The sequence below is a fragment of the Phyllopteryx taeniolatus genome, chromosome 12 (genome assembly GCF_024500385.1).
Source record: "Phyllopteryx taeniolatus isolate TA_2022b chromosome 12, UOR_Ptae_1.2, whole genome shotgun sequence".
NCBI lineage: Eukaryota > Metazoa > Chordata > Actinopteri > Syngnathiformes > Syngnathidae > Phyllopteryx > Phyllopteryx taeniolatus.
Window position 1 is genome coordinate 10,489,448 of NC_084513.1, and position 24,426 is coordinate 10,513,873.

Consider the following 24,426-nt stretch of genomic DNA (forward strand, 5'->3'; position numbering starts at 1 on the left):
GATACTTCTCAAGTTCTCACAAAATGAAAACAATTGAAAGGTTTTGATTTAATTAAAATAAAAATATTGTGTATTGTTTTCTAGAGTTATTTGACATACGATTATCATAGTCGTTTAAATAAAAATAGCACCATTAAAAAAAAAAGTTATCATTATTAAATTAATACAATAAAAAAAATAACTGACGTAATACTTGAGGCTGTAACGTGGTTGTGGTTCGCCAGAGGGTGCTGTTTCCCCTTTTCTTTCTACGGGGCCATGAGAAGGAAGCGGAAGCAGGAATCCTGGACGTGAGCGGAGACGGTGGAGGAGGACAACTCTTGACAAATCTTCACAACTCGAGACAACACTTGACACTTTTCACACTTGCAGCCGACAGACGGGACGCGAGGAACAGCATGAAGAAGGTGAGCAGCACAACTCCGCACCGTCTGTCAACTGTTGACATTTACAAACACTTAACAAAAGTCTTAAGTTCGCAGTCCGCCCTCGTCGCTCAACTATCACCCAAAGACTAGCGTAACTCGTTAGTGGCGTTTTTGTTTTTGGGGGGGGAGGACAAACTCCTCATTAGTGACGTTTTACCCCTCTAAACTACCGAAAGACACATTTTAACCACGAGATAAACTCGTTAGCGACACGTTTAACTTCTGTTCGAATCGTGGACTCGCGCGTTGAATACATGAGTGACACTAACTAACTTATGTCATAAGTACACAAGCTGCACAGTGACGCTTAAAACACGTTAAAAATATCAGCAGAAACTCGGGAAAGTTATGTCAGCGACATTTAAGACAATGTGCAAGTGAAGATAAATTATGTATTAATGTTTTAAGAGGCTTAAATGTATGTACAGATTATTAATTTATCTAATTATTAGTGTGACACTTGTCACCTACTCCTGTTTTATGAGAACGTTTTTCAGATGTCACTAACTAGTTTGAACAGACGTGGAAATCTTTCAAAAGTATAACTAAATCGTTTGTCTTGGCATTAAAAATCTTAATAGTCTCCCTAATTCTTTTTCCATGACATTATTAAACGTTTGTAAAATGCTGTTAACTCGTTTGTGCAGTTGCTTAATGTTTAATGGTGAGATAAATTCTTTAGCAATACTTAAAAAAACATAACATCTTTATAAAGTAGTGACATTTTTAAAATGCTTAATGATGTCATGAAAACCAAATGATATTTTACATTGGATGTGATGAAATGAGTAGTTTATGACACTATAAAGATGCTTGATACTAAGTTAAACAATTTAGTGATAATCTATTGTCTGTACTAGCTAGTTTAATGTTGATACTGGTTTAATGATGTCATGAAATCCGGTTAGAGACTTTTTTTAAAAAAAACATTTAATATCATGACAAACTAATTAGGTTTGTTTTAAAACTGTTTAATGATCTTATTAAATACTGGTTAGGGACATAAAAATACATGGAAACTATTAACAGCTATTTAAGTAATTTGAGAAGTATGTGACACCTATTATCATTATTATTGTTGTTAACTCATTCACTAACAGCTATATTCAGAGCACAGAACAGTGGCAGCTGTTTTAGAGCATTTTGTCTGATCTTTCAAGACCCACAGAATATTGTGATCTGTGACAATTTAAGCAACAAGAGAAATAGTGGACTCTTCTTTTACCAGAAAAAAAGTTTGTTTCTACCTCTTTTTGTTATTCAGTAGTCAACAGTAGAACATGGTTTGGGTTCACCAAAAACACTGGTTTCTGAACAAAAACTGAGGAAATTAGCTTTTTATGAAAAGAAGCATGGTAATAGCAACGCAAAAAGATTTCCCAAAAATGTTAAAATACTGTTTGGAATGGCCACTTCAACCTCAGTAAAACCCACCTTGAATTTCCGTGTTTGGATGATAGGTTCCAGAGAAATTGAGCTTTTTGTGTGGAAAGAAATGTCCTTTTGGGAGAACACTTTTGTTTGATAACACTGACAGAAAATCTAGTTAAAAAAAAAAAAAAAGAAACACACCTTCAAATTAGAGTAAAACAGTATAACTTTTATTTTTTACGACATAATTTCTCAATGTCTTGACAAAAATTCACACACTAATGTAATTGGTCATGCTGAATGTGATTTAGAACTTATTTCTTATGAAGATGCTCATTTAAAGGCCTAATTAGAAAGTAATTACGAAAACCTTGCCAAAATGTCATCATTTTTTAAAGGAATGGTCTATATTTTCTATTCAAAAGGAAAATAATGAAGCTGAGCTATTCAAATTTGGACAATATATATGAAACCATAATGTACTTTTAAAAAGGTCAAAATTTTGAAAATGTCACAATTGGTTGCCATGGTAACAATACTTTTGTAATAGAATTACATTAGTAACGCTATTTCTCAGGAGTCACTGGATGGATTTGGATTTCTATCGCCATGTAAAATGACTGCATTCTTCAAACGATTACTCAAGACATTGAATATTTCGCTGAACGATGTGATTTCTGTAGTAGTATTCAAGCAAATTCATCCACCTCAATACATGAGTTCAATACGGACGGATAGTATCATGCGTAGCTATTAGCTAATGATAGTTCATTACTCGGGTTGAATGAATTGTTTTCTCATCAAAACCGTGACTTCAGACAACGCGGTCATGTAATCGCCAAAGCTGCGTTTTTTTCTGTTTTTTTTTGCAACGCTCCCAACTGACCCAGAATCTGTGTGTCAACTGCAGAATCGTGCCAAGCTCACCATTCAGAAGCGGCATGCAAAAAAATAAAAAGCGCATCCACCCATCCTCCCTGCTTTCCTTTTCTTGTTGGTCGCAAGCTGGGGGCAGTGCTATGTGCTAAGATAACTTGCTCTGCACCAGCACCAGCTACGAGCTGCACTTGCTAGCCGACGCGGCTAAACACTATCCTTCTGCAGTGGTGATACTCCCCTTTCAGTAACTAATCCTCGCCTCCATGACGGTGCATAAATTACACTTCTGACACGAACTGTTATCACTAAAGGTGGATGAGGAGTAGCTAAGGGCTAATGTGAAATGTTGAGTAACACCAGAATAAGTGTTTAGGTGTACAATACACTTTTTACAGAAGTCTGTCTGGAAACCAACCAACTATAGACAGCAAATTAGCAGGTAAATTAATTGTCGTGAGATAAAATATTAGAGCAGCTACATGTTAAGCAAGCACACACGCCTGAAAACAGGAACTCAATTGGTTACCGCATACGTCATCCATATAAGGTCAAAATTATATTAGTATATTAAATATTTATAATACCAGAAATGTTATTTGGCTTCGTTTGCACCATTGAGTGCTTGGTGATTTGTGAGAGCTACACAATGATAGGTCTCAACATTTTTAAATCAATTTAGCTTTGTTAACAGATTATATTTGTTTTTGTTACATTTTTCATTACATAAAAGAAAAGGAAAATGATTACATGTAAATCCAAAATTTGAATGAAAAGCAGAGAGAAGAATAAATCTCATACTTCCTTTCTCTTTTAACAGGAATTGCACTTCCTGTTTAAATAACCCATACAGAAACACTTTTTCACACATTTTTACACTGAAGTTGATATCATAATACATCCTGTTACATTTGTATCATGATAGGATTTAGACTATATCGCCCAGCACTCAGTCTCCATTTGTAGCAGTCAGTCTGGGACAAAAATATGAAAAAGTATTTATTTACGTACAATCTTACATATATGTACAATTAACATGTACATTAGTTCAAAAGTTTAAAATAGTTTTTACATACAGTATTTTACATATTTATATAGAGAAGACAGCAAGTGCTCAAATAGATGTGGTAATTATTGCTTTTTTGAACCAATTTAAAAACCTTGAAAAAGGCCTGCCTCAGAGTCACAAAGCCTTTTTAGTTCCTTTCATTATTTGAGTATTAGCTTTTGATTCAATTCATTCAGCCATCCATCTTCTTTATGTTTTTCTTTAAATATGAATCAAATCAGAATTGCAATATCTCCCAGAAAAAGCGCAGTTAGATTTCTTCCCTAAAATTGTCCCACATTATTCACTAGCACTCATGTTTTGGTCTAAACTACATCAGGACAACATTCTCTCTTTCCTTCTTTCATGGTGACTTCAAGTAGCGAGCTGTGGTTGGCCACTTCATTAGGGACAGCGAGGAGGAGGAGAGGTGTATGTGACCACGTATGGTATTGCCCGTTTTTAAAAGAGGATTTTGTTCTTGGTTAGTGGAAGAGGCAAACGAACATTTTACTTGGGTACAGAAAATAAAATGGTAACTCTGACAATTTAAGGGAATCTGACTGTGTTTTTTTACACTCCGGTTTCCTCCCACATCCCAAAAAACATGCATGCAGGTTAATTGACGACTCTAAATTGCCCGTAGGTGTGAATGTGAGTGCGAATGGTTGTTTGTTTGTATGTGCCCTGCGATTGGCTGGCAACCAGTTCAGGGTGTACCCCGCCTCCTGCCCGATGATAGCTGGGATAGGCTCCAGCACGCCTGCGACCCTAGTGAGGAGAAGCGGCTCAGAAAATGGATGGATGGATGGAGTTAAAAAGCCCAGACTCCTTTAAAAACTCATTCACTGCCAGTTGTCCATATTAACATGGATATTTGAATTCAACAGCCGTCAATGGCAATGAATGAGTTGCAAAGGGGAAAAAAAAAACTATCATTAAAATAAAGAACAATAATTGCAGTAGTAATGATTTATCCATGTTCTGTTTGGGACTATGATTTTAAGGTAAATTGTTTTGGTTTTTTTGCTAGTAAATACGTTTTTGGCAAAGTTTATCAGTGGCCCAACACTGCATCCATCTGCAATAAATATCCGTGTGAAACATGGGTTCTGACAGTGGAAACATGGTTCCGGGCTAAACGTTTTTTTGTTTTGTTTTTGTTTTGTGTCCCGGTGGAGATTTGACGCCTCTTTTGAGTCGACCTCTTTGAAGTCGACTTAGCTTGAGTTATTACATTTTTTTTTCACCCCCAGCCCTATTTGACACAAATTTTTTTTTTCTATTGTGACACCTCAAACTATAAAACAACAAAAACAAGACAAAAAGGGCTTTTTATGGCAAAATATTTAAAGTGAATATGAGATGCCTTCCTAAAAAAAATCAGCGATATTCATTCGTGGAGTCTGATGATAATGACTAAATCACCATCTGGTCATTCAGAAAGCCACCTCAAAATGCAGCTGGCATGTTGTGACATCAGCGGTTGAATGCTTTTGCCAGAGGGAGCGGTGTCCATCGCTTGTAAACAAACATGGACGAATGCAAGGAAGACTGTGCCAGTGACTTCAGCGATGAAATCAGTGATATTTCCGTTGAAATGAAAACAGTATGTGGTAATGACAGCAATGATGTTTATAATGTGTTATGTCCCTACCAGTTTGAGCCATACAACACGGATGACTATAATAAAGGTGCAGCTGAAGTTGTTGAAAACAGCGACCAGTCTAATGGTGAAGATATCGGCCGGTTACAAAAAACTGAATGGTGCGTGGACAAGTATGTTCTGTCTACATGAAATTACTTGCTCTTCTGTTGTTGAAATTAATAACATTTCAAAGAATGATTTGAGAAGAAGTGATCATGATTTTTATCTTTTTTTAGGTGCTCTTGTACAAACTGTAAATCAATGCCTCTTGTAGTCGATACACACACACACAAACACAGCTAGCATCTGTGCCCTAGTGTATAAGTGGCTTGCATGAGTACATTATAAGAATGTACCCTATAATATCAATACATAATTTCATCGATGTTCTAAGTAAATAGTTAAATGTGGGTTGACTTTGTCAATTCAATGCTTCATATTCTTGTTATATATTTGGTGAGACTCCATATGACCAGGTTTAAAATTTGACTCACCCTGTGCCTTTTGAATTTCGCCCCAGCCATTCTGGTATGCTTTGAAGCTCCCGTATCTGCGCTCGTACCATCTTTACATCCCCGCTGTCGCTTGAAAACTGTTGGGACTGCATCTTTTTCTTTTTTAGCTTCCTCTTGTGCTGTATGCTAAATCCCAGGGTTTCTTGGAGTGCAGGTACTGTTTTGAAGCAGTCCTGAGTGAAATGTAGGCTGTGGGCTCCCACTTTTTCCGTGTTCTCTGGACTTGTCTTGTCGATTCCCTCTTAAGTTGTGGGTCCTTTGTGAATTTAAACAGGTTTACGTTTTGGCATCTTAACTTGTCTGGACAACAACTAATTGCTTTGCTGAACTACTATTGCAGGGGTGGCCAACTAGTCAGAGACTAAGAGCCACTTTTTTTTCTGTGTTACTGCAAAGAGCCACATACACGGGTACACATGAACATCATCTTTTAATCATGTATGCACGCATACACAGACCTCTGCTCAGCCAGATCTAATGAAAATAACCACACCAACATGATAATATCAGTAATTTTCAACAGTTAACATTGTGTGCACTGTCTCACACACACAAACTCTCAGTTCAAGCAAGTCCACAAACAATAATAGAATAATTTTCAATAACATCTTTCTCTTACTATGCTGCTTAGTGAGACTTCTGGCATTCCTTATCTTGAACAATCCTCTTCAAATCTGGCTTGTATTCTGTTGTTGCCACTCTAAGCAATTCTTTCAAATGAGTGTCAGTCAGAACAGATCGATGCTTTGATTTCACGTTTCAGGGTAGAAAACACAGACTCGCAGACGTACGTTGACCCAAACATGGACAGTATCTTAAGCGCAGCTCGTTTGATGTTGGGGTATTTTTCAATTGGCACACTTTTCCAGAACTCAACGGTCCCTTCCCTTAAAACAGCTTTCAGTTGATCCTCCTCACAAAGGTCGATCATCTCCAACTCAGCCGGAGCCTCATCTGTGACGAGCGGGGCTTTCAAACAGTCTGGCTTCCAAGCCAGCTGATATGATGCAAGCGTTACGGTCTCCGAGTGTTTTGTAAATTTTTTGAAAAACTGCACCTGCTTTTCTGCCTTGCTTTTCGAAGCGACCAACTTGTTCTTGCGAAGTTCAGTCCCTTTTGGAAATTCCTGTTCGATGTTAGGGTGGAGTGAGCTGAAGTGACGCTGAAGATTTGAAGCTTTGAAATGCGCTAATGCTGCGTGACATATAAGGCAGATCGACTTGCCATTACGTTTAACAAAAAAATATAAACTCTCCCACTCTGGCAAAAACGTCCTGTGTTCTTCTTCATATTTTCGTTTGGCTGTGCTTTTTTTCCCTGCCATTTCAAGAGGCAACTTGACGGAAATTGTTTACAACACAAATGATGTCACACCAAAGATTCTCTCGTCGCTCGTTTGACGTCACTCAAACAGGCTTACATGGTCAGTGTGCCATCTAGCTGTAGGGGGAGTGAATGACAGCGCCAGCCAAGCATTTTTGACGCATGTCATGTGACAGCTCCTGAAGAGCCGCATGAAACTAGTTAAAGAGCCGCATGAGGCTCGCGAGCCGCGGGTTGGCCTGGCCTGTGCATGAGTTTGTAAACAATGCAACTTCCTATCATCTGCCGATGTCACGCGTCAAACCAGAAGGGGCAACATCGTCGTTTCGGGCATCAGATTTGAAAGCGAAAAAGTGACAAATGTTTGACTAATTCAATGCAATTCTGTTTGATGACTATAGTCATTTGGATAACAAAATTAAGCATATTTTTTGTTCATGACAGATGTATATTTCAGACGATCCTTCCAATCTTCCCTTTAAAGATGCACCAACTATGAAATGCGCCGTGATCAATGCTGACTCACGAGTTAAAACATCTGTGACTGTTTTTTAAAAAAAAATTTTTTTTAACTTGCCGTTTGCCATTCACTCCATGAACTGTGCCATCTTTTCTCCCTATCGTGACTCACACTTTCTCCTACCGCGACACATAGTGCTTATACCAGAAATATCCATACCCTGTTCGAATGTGAGCTGCCTAAACTTGTTCCACTTCCGACTTGTTGGCATTCACCCCCTAATTTTTATCTTCTACTCAAAGGTTGTGCTGATCCCAAATCCAAAGCGATGGATCGCCTCAATCTACAGTGAACTGTTAGTCATTACAGTGGTTTACAAACTTGAATTTAACAGACAAGCTGTGTGAAACCCTCTTTTATACCTTCTTGTTGAAGAAAGTACTTGATGAATATGTACTTAAGTTACTTTAGTGTCACCCACCTTTTTGAAAGTGAGTTTCTTGGGTACTGATTAATGCGAGCGGGACGGTGGAAGACTGGTTAGCACATCTGCCTCACAGTTCTGAGGACTGGGGTTCAAATCCTGGCCTCGCCTGTGTGGAGTTTGCATGTTCTCCTGTGCCTGCATGGGTTTACTCCGGGTACTCATGTTTCTTCACACATCCCAAAAACATGCATGGTAGGTTGACTGAAGACTCTAAATTGCCCGTAGGTGTGAATGTGAGTGCGAATGGTTGTTTGTTTATATGTGCTCTGCGACTGGCAGGCGACCGGTTCAGTGTGCCGAAGATAGCTGGGATAGGCTCCAGCACGCCCGCGACCCTAGTGAAGAAAATACAGTACAGAAAATGGATGGATGGATGATTAATGCGAAGGGCTACCAGTTTGATCAGCAATTCTGAAATAACAAAATTGCTCAAATTTCCTTTAGTAAGCTGGTGGTTGACTGGTTGGCACAACTGCCTCACAGTTCTGGGGACCCGGCTTCAAATCCAGCCTCGCCTGAGTGGAGTTTGCATGTTCTCCCCATGCCTGCTTGGGGTTTCTCAGAGTACTTCGGTTTCCTCCCACATCCCAAAAACATGCATGATAGGTTAATTGAAGACTCTAAATTGCCCTTAGGTGTGAACGTGTGCGCGAATGGTTGTTTGTTTATATGTGGCCTGTGATTGGCTGGCGACCAGTTCAGGGTGTCATAGTTGTGAATGGTCATGAACGGCGACCCAATTGGGCATAAGCAGTATGGAAAATGGATGGATGGATGAATGTTATTATACAGTATCTTTATTTTCATAATTGATGATAATCACTTATGTAGTGCTAGGAAAGAGTCACTATTCAGATTGAGTCCTGAATTCCAATGAAAAAAACGAATCCCGAATCAGAATTTTTGCATTTGAATAAATAGGAATGAAAGCACATTTTATTGAGACAAAAACTGCAATTCAGCGACGTCATCTGGCCACTTCCTTTGTTTACTTCCGCCGCCAGTTAGACTTACTGCACATGCGCAATACTACAGTAGCCACTAGCTGATCATATAAATCACGGAGCTGGCTCTCCTGAGACAATAACCTCCGCAAAAAGTAGCTTCCCATGAGGAGGAGCCGCACGAATGCTCATGGCGGACTGCGACCACAGCAGATGAATTGTATAAAGTTATGCAACATTCATTCAAAACATCGTGGAAGATGGTTGTCGAGAGCTACCGCCAACTAGCACCTAAGCTAACTAGCTGGCTAAGTAGAAGCAGATGTTCCCAGGCAGCCAGCATGGATTTACTCATTTTACATTGCTGAGGATGGCACAAAACAGACCACTGCCATGATGCAGCAAGGGATCATGGTTAAAGTAAGCCATATTAAACTAAAAAGAAGCCTTTTGGCATCAGCTTTTTACAGCGTTTGCTCGCACAAGCCAAAATGCATCTTTTCTGGTCTTCTGACAAAATCTGCGGCCAGGACTTAACCAGGGGGCTATAGATAGTTTTCAAATATTTAAATTTGATTTTTAATTTGTTGGACAACGACGTCTTTATTTCAGAATAGTACAAGAAGTAACGATTCGATTGTGATTCGCTATTCATCCGTTACTGTCAATGGAAATGGCGATTGGGGAGTTAGACGGCGATTTATGTGAAGACACTGATCATGTTAATGATTTCTCTCAATTAAGAAACTCTCTGTATCTCTGTCAGTGTTTACATTTTCAAATGATCACTTCTATAACATTTCTAGAAAATCGCAAAGTCCCATCACTGGTGAGCTATTTGCAGAACAGGCCCGTGGGCTACTTATGTGGTTCTTGGGGTCTACCTGGAGCCTGTGGGCATCATGTTGGTGATCCTCGCAGTAAACGTTTGGATTCCACTTGATGAATAGAAACATCCATGTCAGTGAACGAGTTAAATGTTTATTGCCAAGATAAACAACTTAATGACACGATCTCTAATGACACCAATATTTACTGAAAGCTTTCATGTCTCTACAAACAAGTTAAGGCATTTAAAAAAAAAAAAAAAAAATTGAAATTTTCATTAATGTCATAAAACACTGGTTAGGGACGTAGACAAGTTAACGACTTCAAATAGTATATTTTACTGCACTAAAAGTAAGAAGTTGTGTTTTGTTGATCATTGTGTGTGTGTGTTTTGCTTTGTGGCATTTTAAAAAAATTGTCACAGATAGAATGAAAATGTATTGGTCCTATGTTTTATCGTGTTAAGCTTATTTTTGCACTTATTGCGATATTACAACAAAAAAAGCTGCATGAATTACGGGTTCAGTTGTCATTCAATTAAACAGTGTTCATTGTATGCTTATGTTAGCTAAAGCTGAGCAGTTTTACTTAATTTTAATTTCTTTAAAGTGTTAAAAATAGGAATTAAAACAATGTCTGGACAGTTACTAAATCTGTTATGGTTGCCACAGTTTGACCCCGGTAAGGACAATTTCCATGATATCCTTTGGGAACGTTTGTCTTGGTGTTAGTGGAATTGTTGTTGTTGTTTACACTTTAAGTGTATTGAAAGTTTGTGTGTGTGACTTTAGTTGCGTGTGTGATGATGTTTTGAATTTCTGTAAATCGCACACACACACACTCCAGACAGGAAGTTGTTGTGCTGGTGGCCGTAAACACTTGTTTCCTGTTTCACACATCCCGATCCCGGCTTGTGTATTTTTGGCCGTGATCTTCCTTTATAGCACTTTCCCCATCCGTAGTGACTGTAGCATCCATTGTGCAGTTCTAATAGTTCCAATTTTTCCAGTCGTCTCAATGATTCTAGTGGCCTCAATGGTTCCCGTAGTCTCAGTTGTTCTAATGTTCCCAATGGTTCTCAGAGGTGCCAGTGGTCCCAGTGGTTACAATGGTTCTACTAGTCCCAATGGTTCGAGGGACTTCAATGGTCCCAGTGGTTACAGTGGTTCTAATAGTTCTAGTGGTTCCAATGGTTGCAATGGTCCCAGTGGTTCCAGTAGTTTCATCTGGTTTCAGTGGTTCTATTGGTGCCAGTGGATCCGTTAGTTCTAATGGTTCCAATAGTCTCTCTGCTCCCAGTGTTTCCCCTGGTTGTAATTGTTCCATGTCCCTCTTTGTGTCCTCACAGGTATTCTAGCAGCTGTTGATGTTGCCATTGCGACCATGGAGAGTCCTGCCATCGTCCTGGACGCGGTTCCGCCTCCAGGTGCTCCCCTTCCCCTCCTGTCAGGTTTGATTGACAATCAGGTCATATGATACTTGATGACTTGCTGTTGTGATTCCCCTTTGAACTAGGCTTTACACGATCAGGATTTTTGGGGCCGATGACCAATCAGCGAGTTAAAAAAAACGATAACCGATCACCAATCCGATCACAAGATGGAGCAGTGTGCCTTTTTTAATGACCTGTTCATTTACTGTATATACTTGTGTACTTAATTGCTCAAAAAAATATATTTACAATAAATAATGTATCTTGTTCATCTATTTCTGCCAGTGAGGCATAGTGACAGACAGAACAAATGAATGGTCTTCTTTTAGATGGCAGGAAGTACATACAGTAATTAATGTATCTACTTTTTGTGACATTTTTGTTTGTTGGTGTGCCGTGAGATTTTTCAATTGTAAAATATGTTCCTTGGCTCAATAAAGGTTGGAAATCACTGCTCTAGTCAGGTCATGTATTCTAATCAGTCAGGTCAAACCAACATTACAAGATGACAGAAATAATGGGTGCTAACTTATTGTAATTAAATTACTTTATTGTAATTAAACTTCACCCACACTGAAACTTTAGAGCATGCTTCGACAGAACGGCAGCATGTTTACGTACAACTGTTAGTGCTAGCACTAGCTTGTTAGGCTACATAACGTTTTGTTGCCTGCTTGCGAGCCGTATCGTATTAAAAGTACGGGAACATACCTCAAGTAAGCCTTAAACAAACGTCCTCTCCTGAGCACCGGTGACCACCAACACTTTTCCCCCCCCCCCATTTTGTTCTTATTATACAGTCAGCACGATCCACTCTTGTTGTTGCTGCCACGGTAACAAGTGTATCCGGTCGCATTTGAGTTGACAAGATAAAGCCCAATGATCGTAAAAAATGGAATGCGGTGGTATCGGAATACAAGATTTCATTGTAGTAGTCTGACTTAGTGCAATCGTGTGAGAGCAAATTTGTCTGATTCAGGCATTACGTGTTGTCTGTCTCAGACATGTTTTCTGTCCCACACCGCTGACGTTTTTAAAAAAAAATGTTAAGAACTTTATTGGCCATCAGATATTAACAGTACTACGCGAAAAGACACGCAACAAGGCTAAAAATAAACTTTCTTTTGGATTCAAATATACTCTGTACGATGGCGACGCGGAGTAAATGTCTTTTGCGGAGATCGGATTGGCGAATTATCACATTAAAGCCGATCAGCATAAAATGCTAAATATCGGCCGATACCGATCAGGCCGATCAGATCGGTGTAAAGTCTACTTTGAACCTTTAGATGGCAGTGCTGTGGCCGACTGCAGCCTGGCGTCCCTGCGGCGGCGGGCCTGGGCCAAGAGCAGAGAGTCTACCTGGCAGGAGACACAGAAAGCACTGACCTCTGGACCCCCACAGGGACATCTGACAGACTGCCCTGATTCCAATGGAGACCCTAAGAGGACCTCTGAAGAACCAGGTGAACCTCACCATCTTAGCTCTGACATGTTTGTTGATGTTCCTTGCCTGGTGATAGATCTGGTTCTTTGATTTGTTTGTAGATCTGGTTCATGGCTCTTGTGAAAGATCTGATTCTGTGATGTTAGGGATAGATCTAGTTCAGGGATCTTGGTGACGATCTGGTTCTTTGGTGTTGGTGATAGATCTAGTTCATGGATCTTGGTGATAGATCTGCTTAATGGGATATGGTTGGTTGATCTTGTGGAAGATCGTTTTTTAAAATTTTGCATTAACTCTGGTTCTTTGAGGTGTTAGATCTAATTCATAGATCTTGGTGATAGAGTTGGCTCAGGAATATTGTTGTCGGTAGTTCTTGTGGTAGATCCAGTTCATGGATCTTGATCATAGATCTGGTTCTTTGAATTTGGTGGTTAGAATCTGGTTCTTTGATCTTGTTAGTAGATCTGGTTAATGGGTCTCAATCAAAAATCTGGTTCTTTGATATTGTTAGATCTGCTTCTTTGAACTCGGCGTAGTGATACAGCTCTTTCATTTTTGTATCAGGCACATAGAGCTGTATACCGGGTGATTGAAAAGTAAATCCCTATTTTTAAGTACTTGTAATTTTTTCTGAACTATAATTCTTACAAGAAATGAACATGAGAAGAAAGTGTATTGCATGGAGTTTTAGTCAAAATTCGATATGGGCACCAGCATTAGCCACCAGTTTCTCAAGCCGCTTGGATACCGCATTAACTGATTTCACAAGGAACTCTTGTGGGATGGAAGACATAACTTCTCGTATTCGCCCTTCAAGTTCTTCCAAAGTCATTGGTTTGGTAGAATAGACTTGCTCCTTTAATCATGGAACATACACAAAAAAATTTTGAAAAATATTACAACATATGAATAAATTATATGTATTTTAAAATAGGGAGTTACTTTTCAATCACCCTGTATATTAAAAGACATACACTTTTTTTTTCTCACTTTCTGACATGAAATCAGAATAATACTTTTCAATCACCCTGTATAACTGCTTTGAGTTCAGTAAATAACTTTTTGAAGATGCCTATTCATCGTGATTTTGGTTAGCTATGTGAAGCTCTAGACTAGCAGCATCAGACCTGTCACAAATGCTTTCTGATCGGATGATCTTGTTTTATGAAAACAATATGTTTGCACTGCCATCATCCGGAAGATTTTTATCTTGTGAATGTTTGCACATTTTAGCATGCCGCTAGCTGTTATGCTAAGTGCAGCTGACTATGTCAGTCAGATAATTCCCTGGCGGCACAGTGGTTACAGTTTGGGAATGTTTTGTTTTGTGCTCTTGTTTCAACACGCCACGTGTTGACTTTTGTTCCTCTTTCTTGCCTCCCTGCGTTTATTTGTCAGCGCCACTCACTAAAACAAACACACAATGCATAAAAAAAAAAAAAAAAACATTAGCCGCCAAGCCGGAAGCTTCTGGGGCTTAGTTTTTTTTTTTTTTTTTTTTTCTTTCGTAACCAGTTTGGGTTGCGTGCTGTCGTCTCACAGAGCATCGCTCTCTCCTCTCTCTTTTTGTTGTTCTCATAGGACTTACTCCCAACAAGATCACCAGCTGGCTCGACCAATGCAGGTAAGTTTTGAATGACAGCTGATTGACAGCCTAAACAAATATGCTTGAAGGATAGGGATGTAACAATCTATATCTCACAGTTTGGTTTTATCACGATATTAATCAAGTGGTAAAATAATTATTGCGATATTGTGGTAAAGCTCACTGTATTATCGTAAAGGCTCTTTCACGCTGCACTTGGCAAGGCGTCTGATGCCTTCGATATTCCCATTCGTTATGTGTGTGCTGAGGGGGCATCAGCGCATTTTGACGTAACGCCGAGCGTCGCATAAATGCAGACGGGATCTGACGCTCAGCGTTGCGTCATCGGATAGAAAACTTTTCTATTCTGGAGCGTTGATGCGGTGATGTCAAAAAGCTCCTCCAATAGGAGCGGTGCTGGTGGAGTGATTTCTGAGTGCTATTTTGGCGGACTGCTGTAAATGGCAAGGGGGAAATAGAGGAAGGCATAATAATTGCGGTGTCCCACTCCGCCGAACTTTGGGCCAATAGAAAAATAATATACCAAGATGGGTCTACAGGAGTCTTTCAAACTCCTTTTCAAAGCTCCCTGCTGAGCCTGAAATACACCTCGAAGCACTCTTCCTGGAACTAGAAACTTCATGGACGACTTTAAATTCTGAAATGCTGCTATGACGTTAGTATGGGATATCCACATTTCCTTTTTTTTCCCGCCGCGTCACCTCCTCCTGCTTTTAAATAAGCAAAGTTAGGGCTTTCTTTTCCAGCAATGACTGCATCTTGCCGAGTTGCGGTCCACTTAGCGGGGAAAGCCTCCAGACTTCCTTCTAGGCTGTTGCATTACCACTTCCAAAGATGGAATGGCCACACCCCCGTTGCCGTCGTCGTTGCGCTTTGACGCGGGGGCCTTTCATACTGATCAAGTACAGTGCGAAGACTCAGGGTATTGCCGGAAGGTTCACGTAACAAGGGTACAGAGGTGAAAGCAGGACAACCGAAAACCTCTCTTTTTCTTGCTTTCTTACTTGAGTCCTTCTCAATATATTTTAGTCGTGTCTGTGCACAGGTTTCCCACAGGTTTTGGTGAAAAACACATCTTCAAACAGGGCTCTACACAACTTTTGCACTTGACCCTTTTTTGGGGGAGGTACAGCATGACATATATATCCATCCATCCATTTTTCTGTACCGCTTATCCTCACTAGGGTCGCGGGCGTGCACATGAAATCTTTACTCGCACACACTGAAAAAAAGGGTCGCATATGCAACCACTTTGGTCGCAGTCTCGAGCTCTGTCAAATCATATATTACTGTGCACGCTATCACCGTCCATCCATTGTTAACATTCGTTTACTGTACCTCCAAAACGCTATTATTGCTGTAGCAATAACAGGGGTTTCGAGTGCAATTGATTTGGTCGCACCTGCGCCCTAATCTCTGAATTGTGCGCCTTTAAATAAATAATTAATTACCGTAATTTCTCATGTATAATACACATTCCGCCCCCCACACACAAAAAATGTCAAAAGTCAATGGTGCGCATTATACATAGGTATAGGGGAAAATTCTATTTTATAAATGTATGCCCTCATCTAGAGTTTTATCAAAAAGCTGTACACTTTCATTCCAATATGCCACCGCCACCTAGAGGTTATGAGAAAGGTGTACACTTTCATTCTAATATACTCCACACAGGCGAGGCTTTGAACCCGGGTCACCCAGCCATTTGAGGGAGAAAAAAAAAAGAAATTTTGACTTTGAAAGCAGACACACATGAAACCCATCATGGTGTCTGAAGCAATCAGAGATGGTAAAGGGCAGGGTCCCCTCTGATTGGCCGTCGTTGTGTGCATGCCTGTGTGTGTTCTCTGACGGCTAGCATGTTGCCGTACAATTACAGAAAGTTGAGCTGCATAAATGGAATTAATTCCAAAGTCTAATGCCACTGTGACGATGTGGGACCATTTTGGATTCAAGCCAGATGAACACGGCATCCCGTGAACACCAACAAGCTGGTATATCGAATTTATATGAAGTCACAACAAAGACGACAACAACTTAAAACTTCAAAGTGACAAGATCCCTTTCAAATACAACAATCCCACCCAATTTCTTCAGCTGGGAACAAAAAACACGGTGGGACATTTCCTATTTCCTGTCATCTTGGAATTAAGTAAGCCTTTGCCCAACAATGCAAATATAAACATGACAGCGTATATGGCACATGTACGCTACCATTATACAGTATAGCTTTACTCGCTATTGTAAGAGAAGAGCCATTGAACATGTTGACAAAGCAGCGTTTAAAGAAATGTTGCAGAATTTTTTAATAGTACAAATCTTGATGCAAAACGGGTTGCTTTGATCTACGTGTTGTGCCGTTATTGTTACTTTGCAAACTGGAAAATCGATTGGCACTATATTGCCTGTTAAGGCATTCATTTAAGGACTCTATACCGCTGTGCTAAATATTTAATAATTAAGTTAATTAATTAAATAAATTTTGTGAACAGAGCCTGAGTCTGTTTAATTTATTTATCTAAGATGTTCTACATTTCAATGTCAATGTTTAATATTGAGAATTAAGTTATTTGCTATTACAATGGATATAGTTAAATTAATATTAATTATAATATATCAGTGGCATAAAAAACATCAATGATACGATCGTTTATTATGATCATTTGTGGGAAAATATTCTTAAATTTTGTTATAGTGACAGGCCTAGGTTAGTGGCTTAGGCCCATTAGATTTAGAGTGGAAATAGAACTGATGACAAGATGAAAAGAATGACTGACAACTACTTTGTGAAGAATGTTAAGTTCTTGCCTAATTCGTCCGAAAGTCCTAACCAACGCACTGACATGGAGCACTGTAAGCACTGACACATCTCACTAAGTTACTAGTATTATTTTGCCAACCAGATTGTTAGTTACCATAATTTTTTGTGTATGATGCGCAATTTCCCCCCCTCCCCAAAATATCTTAAGTCAATAGTGCATATTATACATAGGCATAGCAAAAGTAAAAAAAACAAATAAAAAAAACACCATAATGAAATGAGGTGTATTAGTAGATATGTTTTAGAAAAGACATAATTTAATTTTAAAATCATGTGACTTTAAAATTTTTGATTCTATTTGGGTTTATGTTAAAAATACTATAATTTATCTACGTCTATATTCAACAGTGGAACCTCAACGTAACAGAATGATAGGGGCGAGGGGTCGTCCGTTGCAGCTGATTGTTCGTTATATTGAAGTACTTATGGACCCATATTACAGTACAGTACAATATTGTTTTGTACTTTTTTTCATGGCCTAAAATGCCCAGTACAGTAAAAAGTTATTGAAAATAAATACAAAAAAGCTTGAAAATATTTGAAAATGTTTAAATTTTATCCAAACTTCCTATGCTGGTGTGCGTTATGTAGCCATTGCTGACGTACTTGTCATAGGCGCGTCGCTTTCATGAGCCACGAGGAATTAGCGTGCTTCCTTGTTCCAAATCCGTTACCATAGATGACTGGCTTGACAAAAAAAAATTACTTCACCAAAAATAGGACGTTCCAGATTCCAGAGACTCGTGTGTTGTGTTCCTCTTTGAGTTAACACCACAGCAAGTCATGTGGGCTCTCTCTGCGTAGAGCACTATCCAAGATATGCTACTACAATAGATGGAATTCATGCCATCGTGGCTGCCAATTAAATGGATGCCATGGAAATGTTGCCACATTCAACATGGCTGCCACATAGCATGGGAGGCACTAGTTGGATCTAGTCATATTGTATATCTGTGACCCGGAAACACGTGTCTCCCAGTCGCAGCCTATATTGCGCCATAGGTCTAGTAAACAACAGTGGCCAATTTTGGAACTAACAGACCTTGTCAACGGCAGTTTCAGTGACAAATGGAAACTAGACTTTACCGGTCTGATCGGCTTGATCAGTATTGGCCGATAATTAGCCTTTTATGCTGCTCGGCTGATCGGCTTCAATGTCATAATTCGCAGATCCGATCAATGACGTCATTGACCGGCTGCGCAATTTTTTTTTACCGTAATTTCTCATGTATAATGTGGATTTTCACCCCACAAAATTGTCAAAAGACAATAGTGCGCATTATACATAGGTATAGGGGAAAATAAAAAAGACTTTCACATTTGCTAAATGTATGCCGCAATCTAGAGGTTATGAAAAAGCTGTACACTTTCATTCCAATACGACCCCCCCCAGAGGTTATGAAAAAGTTGTACACTTTCATTCTGGTATGCCACCTAGAGGTTATAAAAAAGGTGTAGCCTACACTTTCATTCCAATATGACAGGGGTACATATGACTGCATATATGTACAATTGTGCTCATAAGTTTACCCAGGCAGAATTTCAATCCATCCATCCATTCTCTACCGCTTATCCGGGTCGGGTCGCGGGGGCAGTAGCTTCAGCAGGGACGCCCAGACTACCCTCTCCCCAGCCACTTCATCCAGCTCTTCCGGGGGGGATCCGAGGCGTTCCCAGGCCAGCCGAAGGATGTAGTCTCTCCAGCGCGTCCTGGGTCGTCCCCGGGGTCTCCTCCCGGTGGGACATGCCCGGAACACCTCACCAGGGAGGCGTCCGGGAGGCATCCGAATCAGATACCCCAGCCACCTCATCTGGCTCCTCTCAATGCGGAGAAGTAGCGGCTCTACTCTGAGATCCTCCCGGATGACCGAGCTTCTCACCCTATCTCTAAGGGAGAGCCCGGACACCCTGCGGAGGAAACTCATTTCGGCCGCTTGTATCCGGGATCTTGTTCTTTCGGTCACGACCCACAGCTCATGACCATAGGTGAGGGTAGGAACGAAGATCGACCGGTAAATTGAGAGCTTCGCCTTTCGGCTTAGCTCTTTCTTTACCACAACGGACCGATACAAAGTCCGCATCACTGCAGACGCTGCACCGATCCGCCTGTCGATCTCCCGTTCCATTCTTCCCTCACTCGTGAACAAGACCCCAAGATACTTGAATTCCTCCATTTGGGGCAGGATCTCATCCCCGACCTGGAGATGGCATGCCACCCTTTCCCGACCGAGGACCATGGTCTCAGATTTGGAGGTGCTGATTCTCATCCCAGCCGCTTCACACTCGGCTGCGAACTGCTCCAATGAGAGTTGGAGGTCACGGCTTGATGAAGCCAACAGAACCACATCATCTGCAAAAAGCAGAGATGCAATACTGAGGCCACCAAACCGGACCCCCTCTACGCCTCGGCTGCGCCTAGAAATTCTGTCCATAAAAGTTATGAACAGAATCGGCGACAAAGGGCAGCCTTGGCGGAGTCCAACCCTCACCGGGAACGAGTCCGACTTACTGCCGGATATGCAGACCAAACTCTGACTCCGGTCGTACAGGGACCGAACAGCCCGTATCAGGGGGTTCGGTACCCCATACTCCCGAAGCACTCTCCACAGGACTCCCCGAGGGACACGGTCGAACGCCTTCTCCAAGTCCACAAAACACATGTAGACTGGTTGGGCGAACTCCCATGCACCCTCGAGGACCCTGCCGAGCGTGTAGAGCTGGTCCACTGTTCCGCGGCCAGGACGAAAACCACACTGCTCCTCCTGAATCTGAGATTCGACTTCCCGACGGACCCTCCTCTCCAGCACCCCTGAATAGACCTTACCAGGGAGGCTGAGCAGTGTGATCCCCCTGTAGTTGGAACACACCCTTCTTAAAAAGGGGGACCACCACCCCAGTCTGCCAATCCAGAGGCACTGTCCCCGATGTCCATGCGATGTTGCAGAGGCGTGTCAACCAGGACAGCCCCACAACATCCAGAGCCTTTAGGAACTCCGGGCGAATCTCATCCACCCCCGGGGCCCTGCCACCGAGGAGCTTTTTAACTACCTCGGTGACCTCAAACCCAGAGATAGGAGAGCCCGCCTCAGAGAACCCACACTCTGCTTCCCCATGGGAAGGCGTGTCGGTGGAATTGAGGAGGTCTTCGAAGTATTCTCCCCACCGACTCACAACGTCCCGAGTCGAGGTCAGCAGCGCCCCATCCCCACTATACACAGTGTTGGTGGTGCACTGCTTTCCTCTCCTGAGACGTCGGATGGTGGACCAGAATTTCCTCGAAGCCGTCCGGAAGTCTTTCTCCATGGCCTCACCGAACTCCTCCCATGCCCGGGTTTTTGCTTCAGCGACCACCAGAGCTGCATTCCGCTTGGCCAGCCGGTACCCATCAGCTGCCTCAGGAGTCCCACAGGCCAAAAAGGCCCGATAGGACTCCTTCTTCAGCTTGACAGCATCCCTCACCGTTGGTGTCCACCAACGGGTTCGGCGATTGCCGCCACGACAGGCACCGACCACCTTACGGCCACAGCTCCGGTCGGCCGCCTCAGCAATGGAGGCGCGGAACATGGTCCACTCGGACTCGATGTCCCCCGCCTCCCCCAGAACATGAGCAAAGTTCTGTCGGAGGTGGGAGTTGAAACTCCTTCTGACGGGATTCTGCCAGACGTTCCCAGCAGACCCTCACAATACGTTTGGGCCTGTCACGTCGGACCGGCATCTTCCCCCACCATCGGAGCCAACTCACCACCAGGTGGTGATCAGTTGACAGCTCCGCCCCTCTCTTCACCCGAGTGTCCAAGACATGCGGCCGCAAGTCCGATGACACGACCACAAAGTCGATCATCGAACTGCGACCTAGGGTGTCCTGGTGCCAAGTGCACGTGTGGACACCCTTATGCTTGAACATGGTGTTCGTTATGGACAATCCGTGACGAGCACAGAAGTCCAATAACAGAACACCGCTTGGGTTCTGATCGGGGGGGCCGTTCCTCCCAATCGCGCCCTTCCAGGTCTCACTGTCATTGCCCACGTGAGCATTGAAGTCCCCCAACAGAACAATGGAGTCCCCAGCGGGAGCGCTCTCCAGCACCCCTCCAAGGACTCCAAAAAGGGTGGGTACTCTGAACTGCTGTTTGGTGCATAGGCACAAACAACAGTCAGGACCCGTCCCCCCACCCGAAGGCAGAGGGAGGCTACCCTCTCGTCCACCGGGGTGAACCCCAACGTACAGGCGCCGAGCCGGGGGGCAATAAGTATACCCACACCTGCTCGGCGCCTCTCACCATGGGCAACTCCAGAGTGGAAGAGAGTCCAACCCCTCTCGAGAGGACTGGTACCAGAGCCCCAGGTGTGTGTGGAGGCGAGTCCGACTATATCGAGTCGGAACTTCTCGACCTCACACACCAGCTCGGGCTCCTTCCCTGCCAGAGAGGTGACATTCCACGTCCCTAGAGCCAGCTTCTGTAGCCGGGGATCGGATCGCCAAGGTCCCCGCCTTCGGCCACCGCCCAGCTCACACTGCACCCGACCCCTATGGCCCCTCCCACAGGTGGTGAGCCCATGGGAAGGGGGACCCACGTTACCCTTTCGGGCTGTGCCCGGCCGGGCCCCATGGGTGCAGGCCCGGCCACCAGGCGCTCGCCTTCGAGCCCCACCACCAGGCCTGGCTCCAGTGGGGGGCCCCAGGCAGAATTTGTGAAATGTATATAGATTTTAATGAGTGACTGAACAACAACCATCATTAATTTCTTTATGGTTATGTTTTGTTTAATGATAATGCTTTTCTGAAATGCTTGACAGTTTAATTTGAATCCGATTAAAATTAAATTAAATGTGTTTCGCCTGGTCGTTCATGTTTTCTTAAAAGAATTGTACACATCTGCCTCGGTAATCAAACATATGAGCACAACCGTGTGTTTTCTCATTTACTAAATAAAAGTAGGGCTGTGAATTTTCAAATAAGAGCAAGTCAATAAAAAGAAAGTATTATGTGTTCCAATAAAGTGCTTAACTTTAAAATAATTCTTTGAAAAAACTAACAAAATACAGATGATAATGTTTTGATCATATGGGTAGAAGCAAAATCATGCATTTTAAAAATGCATTATACATAGGTTGAAGGGTTTTCCAGAATTTTGACGTCAGCTTTGGGGGTGCACATTATACACGGGTGCGCATTATACACAAGAAATTACGGTATTACGCGTCGCCATCGTCTACAGTATATTTAATAAATTCTTTAAAAATCAGACAGTGATTTTCTGGATTTTTTTATGTTTCTTCTCATTTTGTCTCTCATAGGTGAGGTATACCTATGATGAAAATTACAGGCCTCTCATATTTTTAAGTGGGAGAACTTGCACAATTGGTAGCTGACTAAGTACTTGTTTGCCCCACTGTAGAACTGTAAATATCTGACTCCCAATAAAGTTATTAAAAAAAAACATTTTGGCGGTGTGGCACAGACAACACGTCTGAGACAGACGACACGTAATGCCTGGATCAGACTCCAAGACAAATTTGGTCTTTCACGACTGCACTATGTCAGACTATTGCAATAAAATCTTGTCTTCCGATGACACCGCATCCCATCTTTTACGATCACTGGGCTTTATCTTGTCAACTCAAACGCAACCGGATACACTCATTACCATGGTGACGACAACAACAATGGATCGCGCTGCATGTATTGTAAGAACAAAATGGGGAAAAACGTGTGGTGGTATCACCGGTGCTCGGGAGAGGACGTTCTTTTCAGGATTGCTTGAGGTATGTTGACGTACTTTTAATACGATACGTCTCGCAAGCAGGCAACAAAACGTTATGTAGCCTAGCAAGCTAGTGCTAGCACTAATGGTTGTACGTAAACATGCCGGCGTTCTGTCGAATCATGCTCTAAGGTTTTGGTGTGTGTGAAGTAATTTAATTACAATACAGTAATTTTAGCACTCATTATTTCTGTCGTGTTGTAATGTTGGTTTGACCTGGCTGATTAGAATACATGACCTGACTAGAGAATACTTTTGAACATACTCAGTATGCAGTAAAAAAGCATATACAGTAAATGAACAAGTTATTTAAATAGACACATTGCTTCAGCTTGTGATCAGATCGGTGATATTTTTTTTTTTTAAACTCACTGATCGGAGATCGGCCCCAAAAATCCTGATCATGTAAAGCTTAATGGAAACTATTGTAGGACACGTTCATCCCTGGCGGTCCGTTTTCTCCGATATCTGTTAAATCGGGGTCCGATTCCACTGTATGTTTAAATAATTTTGCTGTGCTGCACTCTAGTGTTTAATTTTCACACTGCGGCTTTACTGAGGTATTGTCCACCTCACACATAGCCATCTGCATGTGAGCTGTCTTACGCAACGTCCTGTAAACTAGACGGGTCATCTCCTTGGGTGGCAGTTTGACTCCTGGTGCAAGACAATAAAAAAATAGTTAAGGCAACAACAACAAGCTGCGGAGGGCTTGTAAAATTATTCATAATTTTACAACTATTTATGGAATTAGGGGACTAACTGACATAAAACAGCATTTTAACAACTATACAACAGTGCTAGGCATGCTGGGAAAACCTCTCGCCCGATCGATTGCAAAACGCGGCTTTGACTGGCGTAGTACGCCGTAGCAAGTTACAATGCTTCTGCATTCCTCCCAACGTAGGAGGCACATGCAAGTCTTCACCCTGGATATGATGTTCAGCTGGTAAAGCGCTGTTTAAGTAATTGATTTGTTATGACTGTTGAAAGTCAGGTCAGAGTCTATCAACACACCAAAGTTACGGACTTGGTCTGATGTCTTTAAAGAGAATGACTCCAGGTATTTACTAACAGCAATCCTCTTTACTGCCAAAAACAATTTTATAAATTTTGTTGTGGTTTAATTGAAGAAAGTTTTGGCTCATCCAGTTACTTATCTGTTTTAGTCACGACCCAAAGCTCGTAACCATAGGTGAGGGTAAGGAACGTAGATCGACTGGTAAATTGAGAGCTTTACCTTTCTGCTCAGCTCCTTCTTTACCACAACAGACGATATAGCGTGCACATCACTGCAGATGCTGCATCGATCCGCCTGCCGATCTCCTGCTCGATTATTCCCTCACTCGTGAACAAGACCCCGAGATACTTGTACTCCTCCACTTGGGGCAGGACAGATTGTCACCTACAGAAATGCTTTTGTGGTC

General features: G+C 42.0%; 1 protein-coding gene across 5 annotated transcripts in view; it reads left to right on the plus strand.

Annotated features, from left to right (window-relative positions):
• Positions 1–247: 247 nt before the first annotated feature.
• itprid2 (ITPR interacting domain containing 2) overlaps positions 248–24,426 on the plus strand; it is an 80,608-nt gene continuing 56,429 nt past the window's right edge. The window contains exons 1-4 of one of the 5 annotated variants that reach the window (XM_061791576.1): positions 249–407; positions 11,277–11,378; positions 12,650–12,826; positions 14,389–14,431. In XM_061791576.1, the coding sequence (XP_061647560.1) occupies positions 11,312–11,378; positions 12,650–12,826; positions 14,389–14,431 (287 nt within the window). In that variant the 5' untranslated portion in view covers positions 249–407; positions 11,277–11,311. Of the gene's footprint in view, positions 408–11,276; positions 12,827–14,388; positions 14,432–24,426 lie in introns of all 5 variants that reach the window. The other 4 variants (XM_061791573.1, XM_061791578.1, XM_061791575.1 and 1 more) reach the window with 4 other exon arrangements.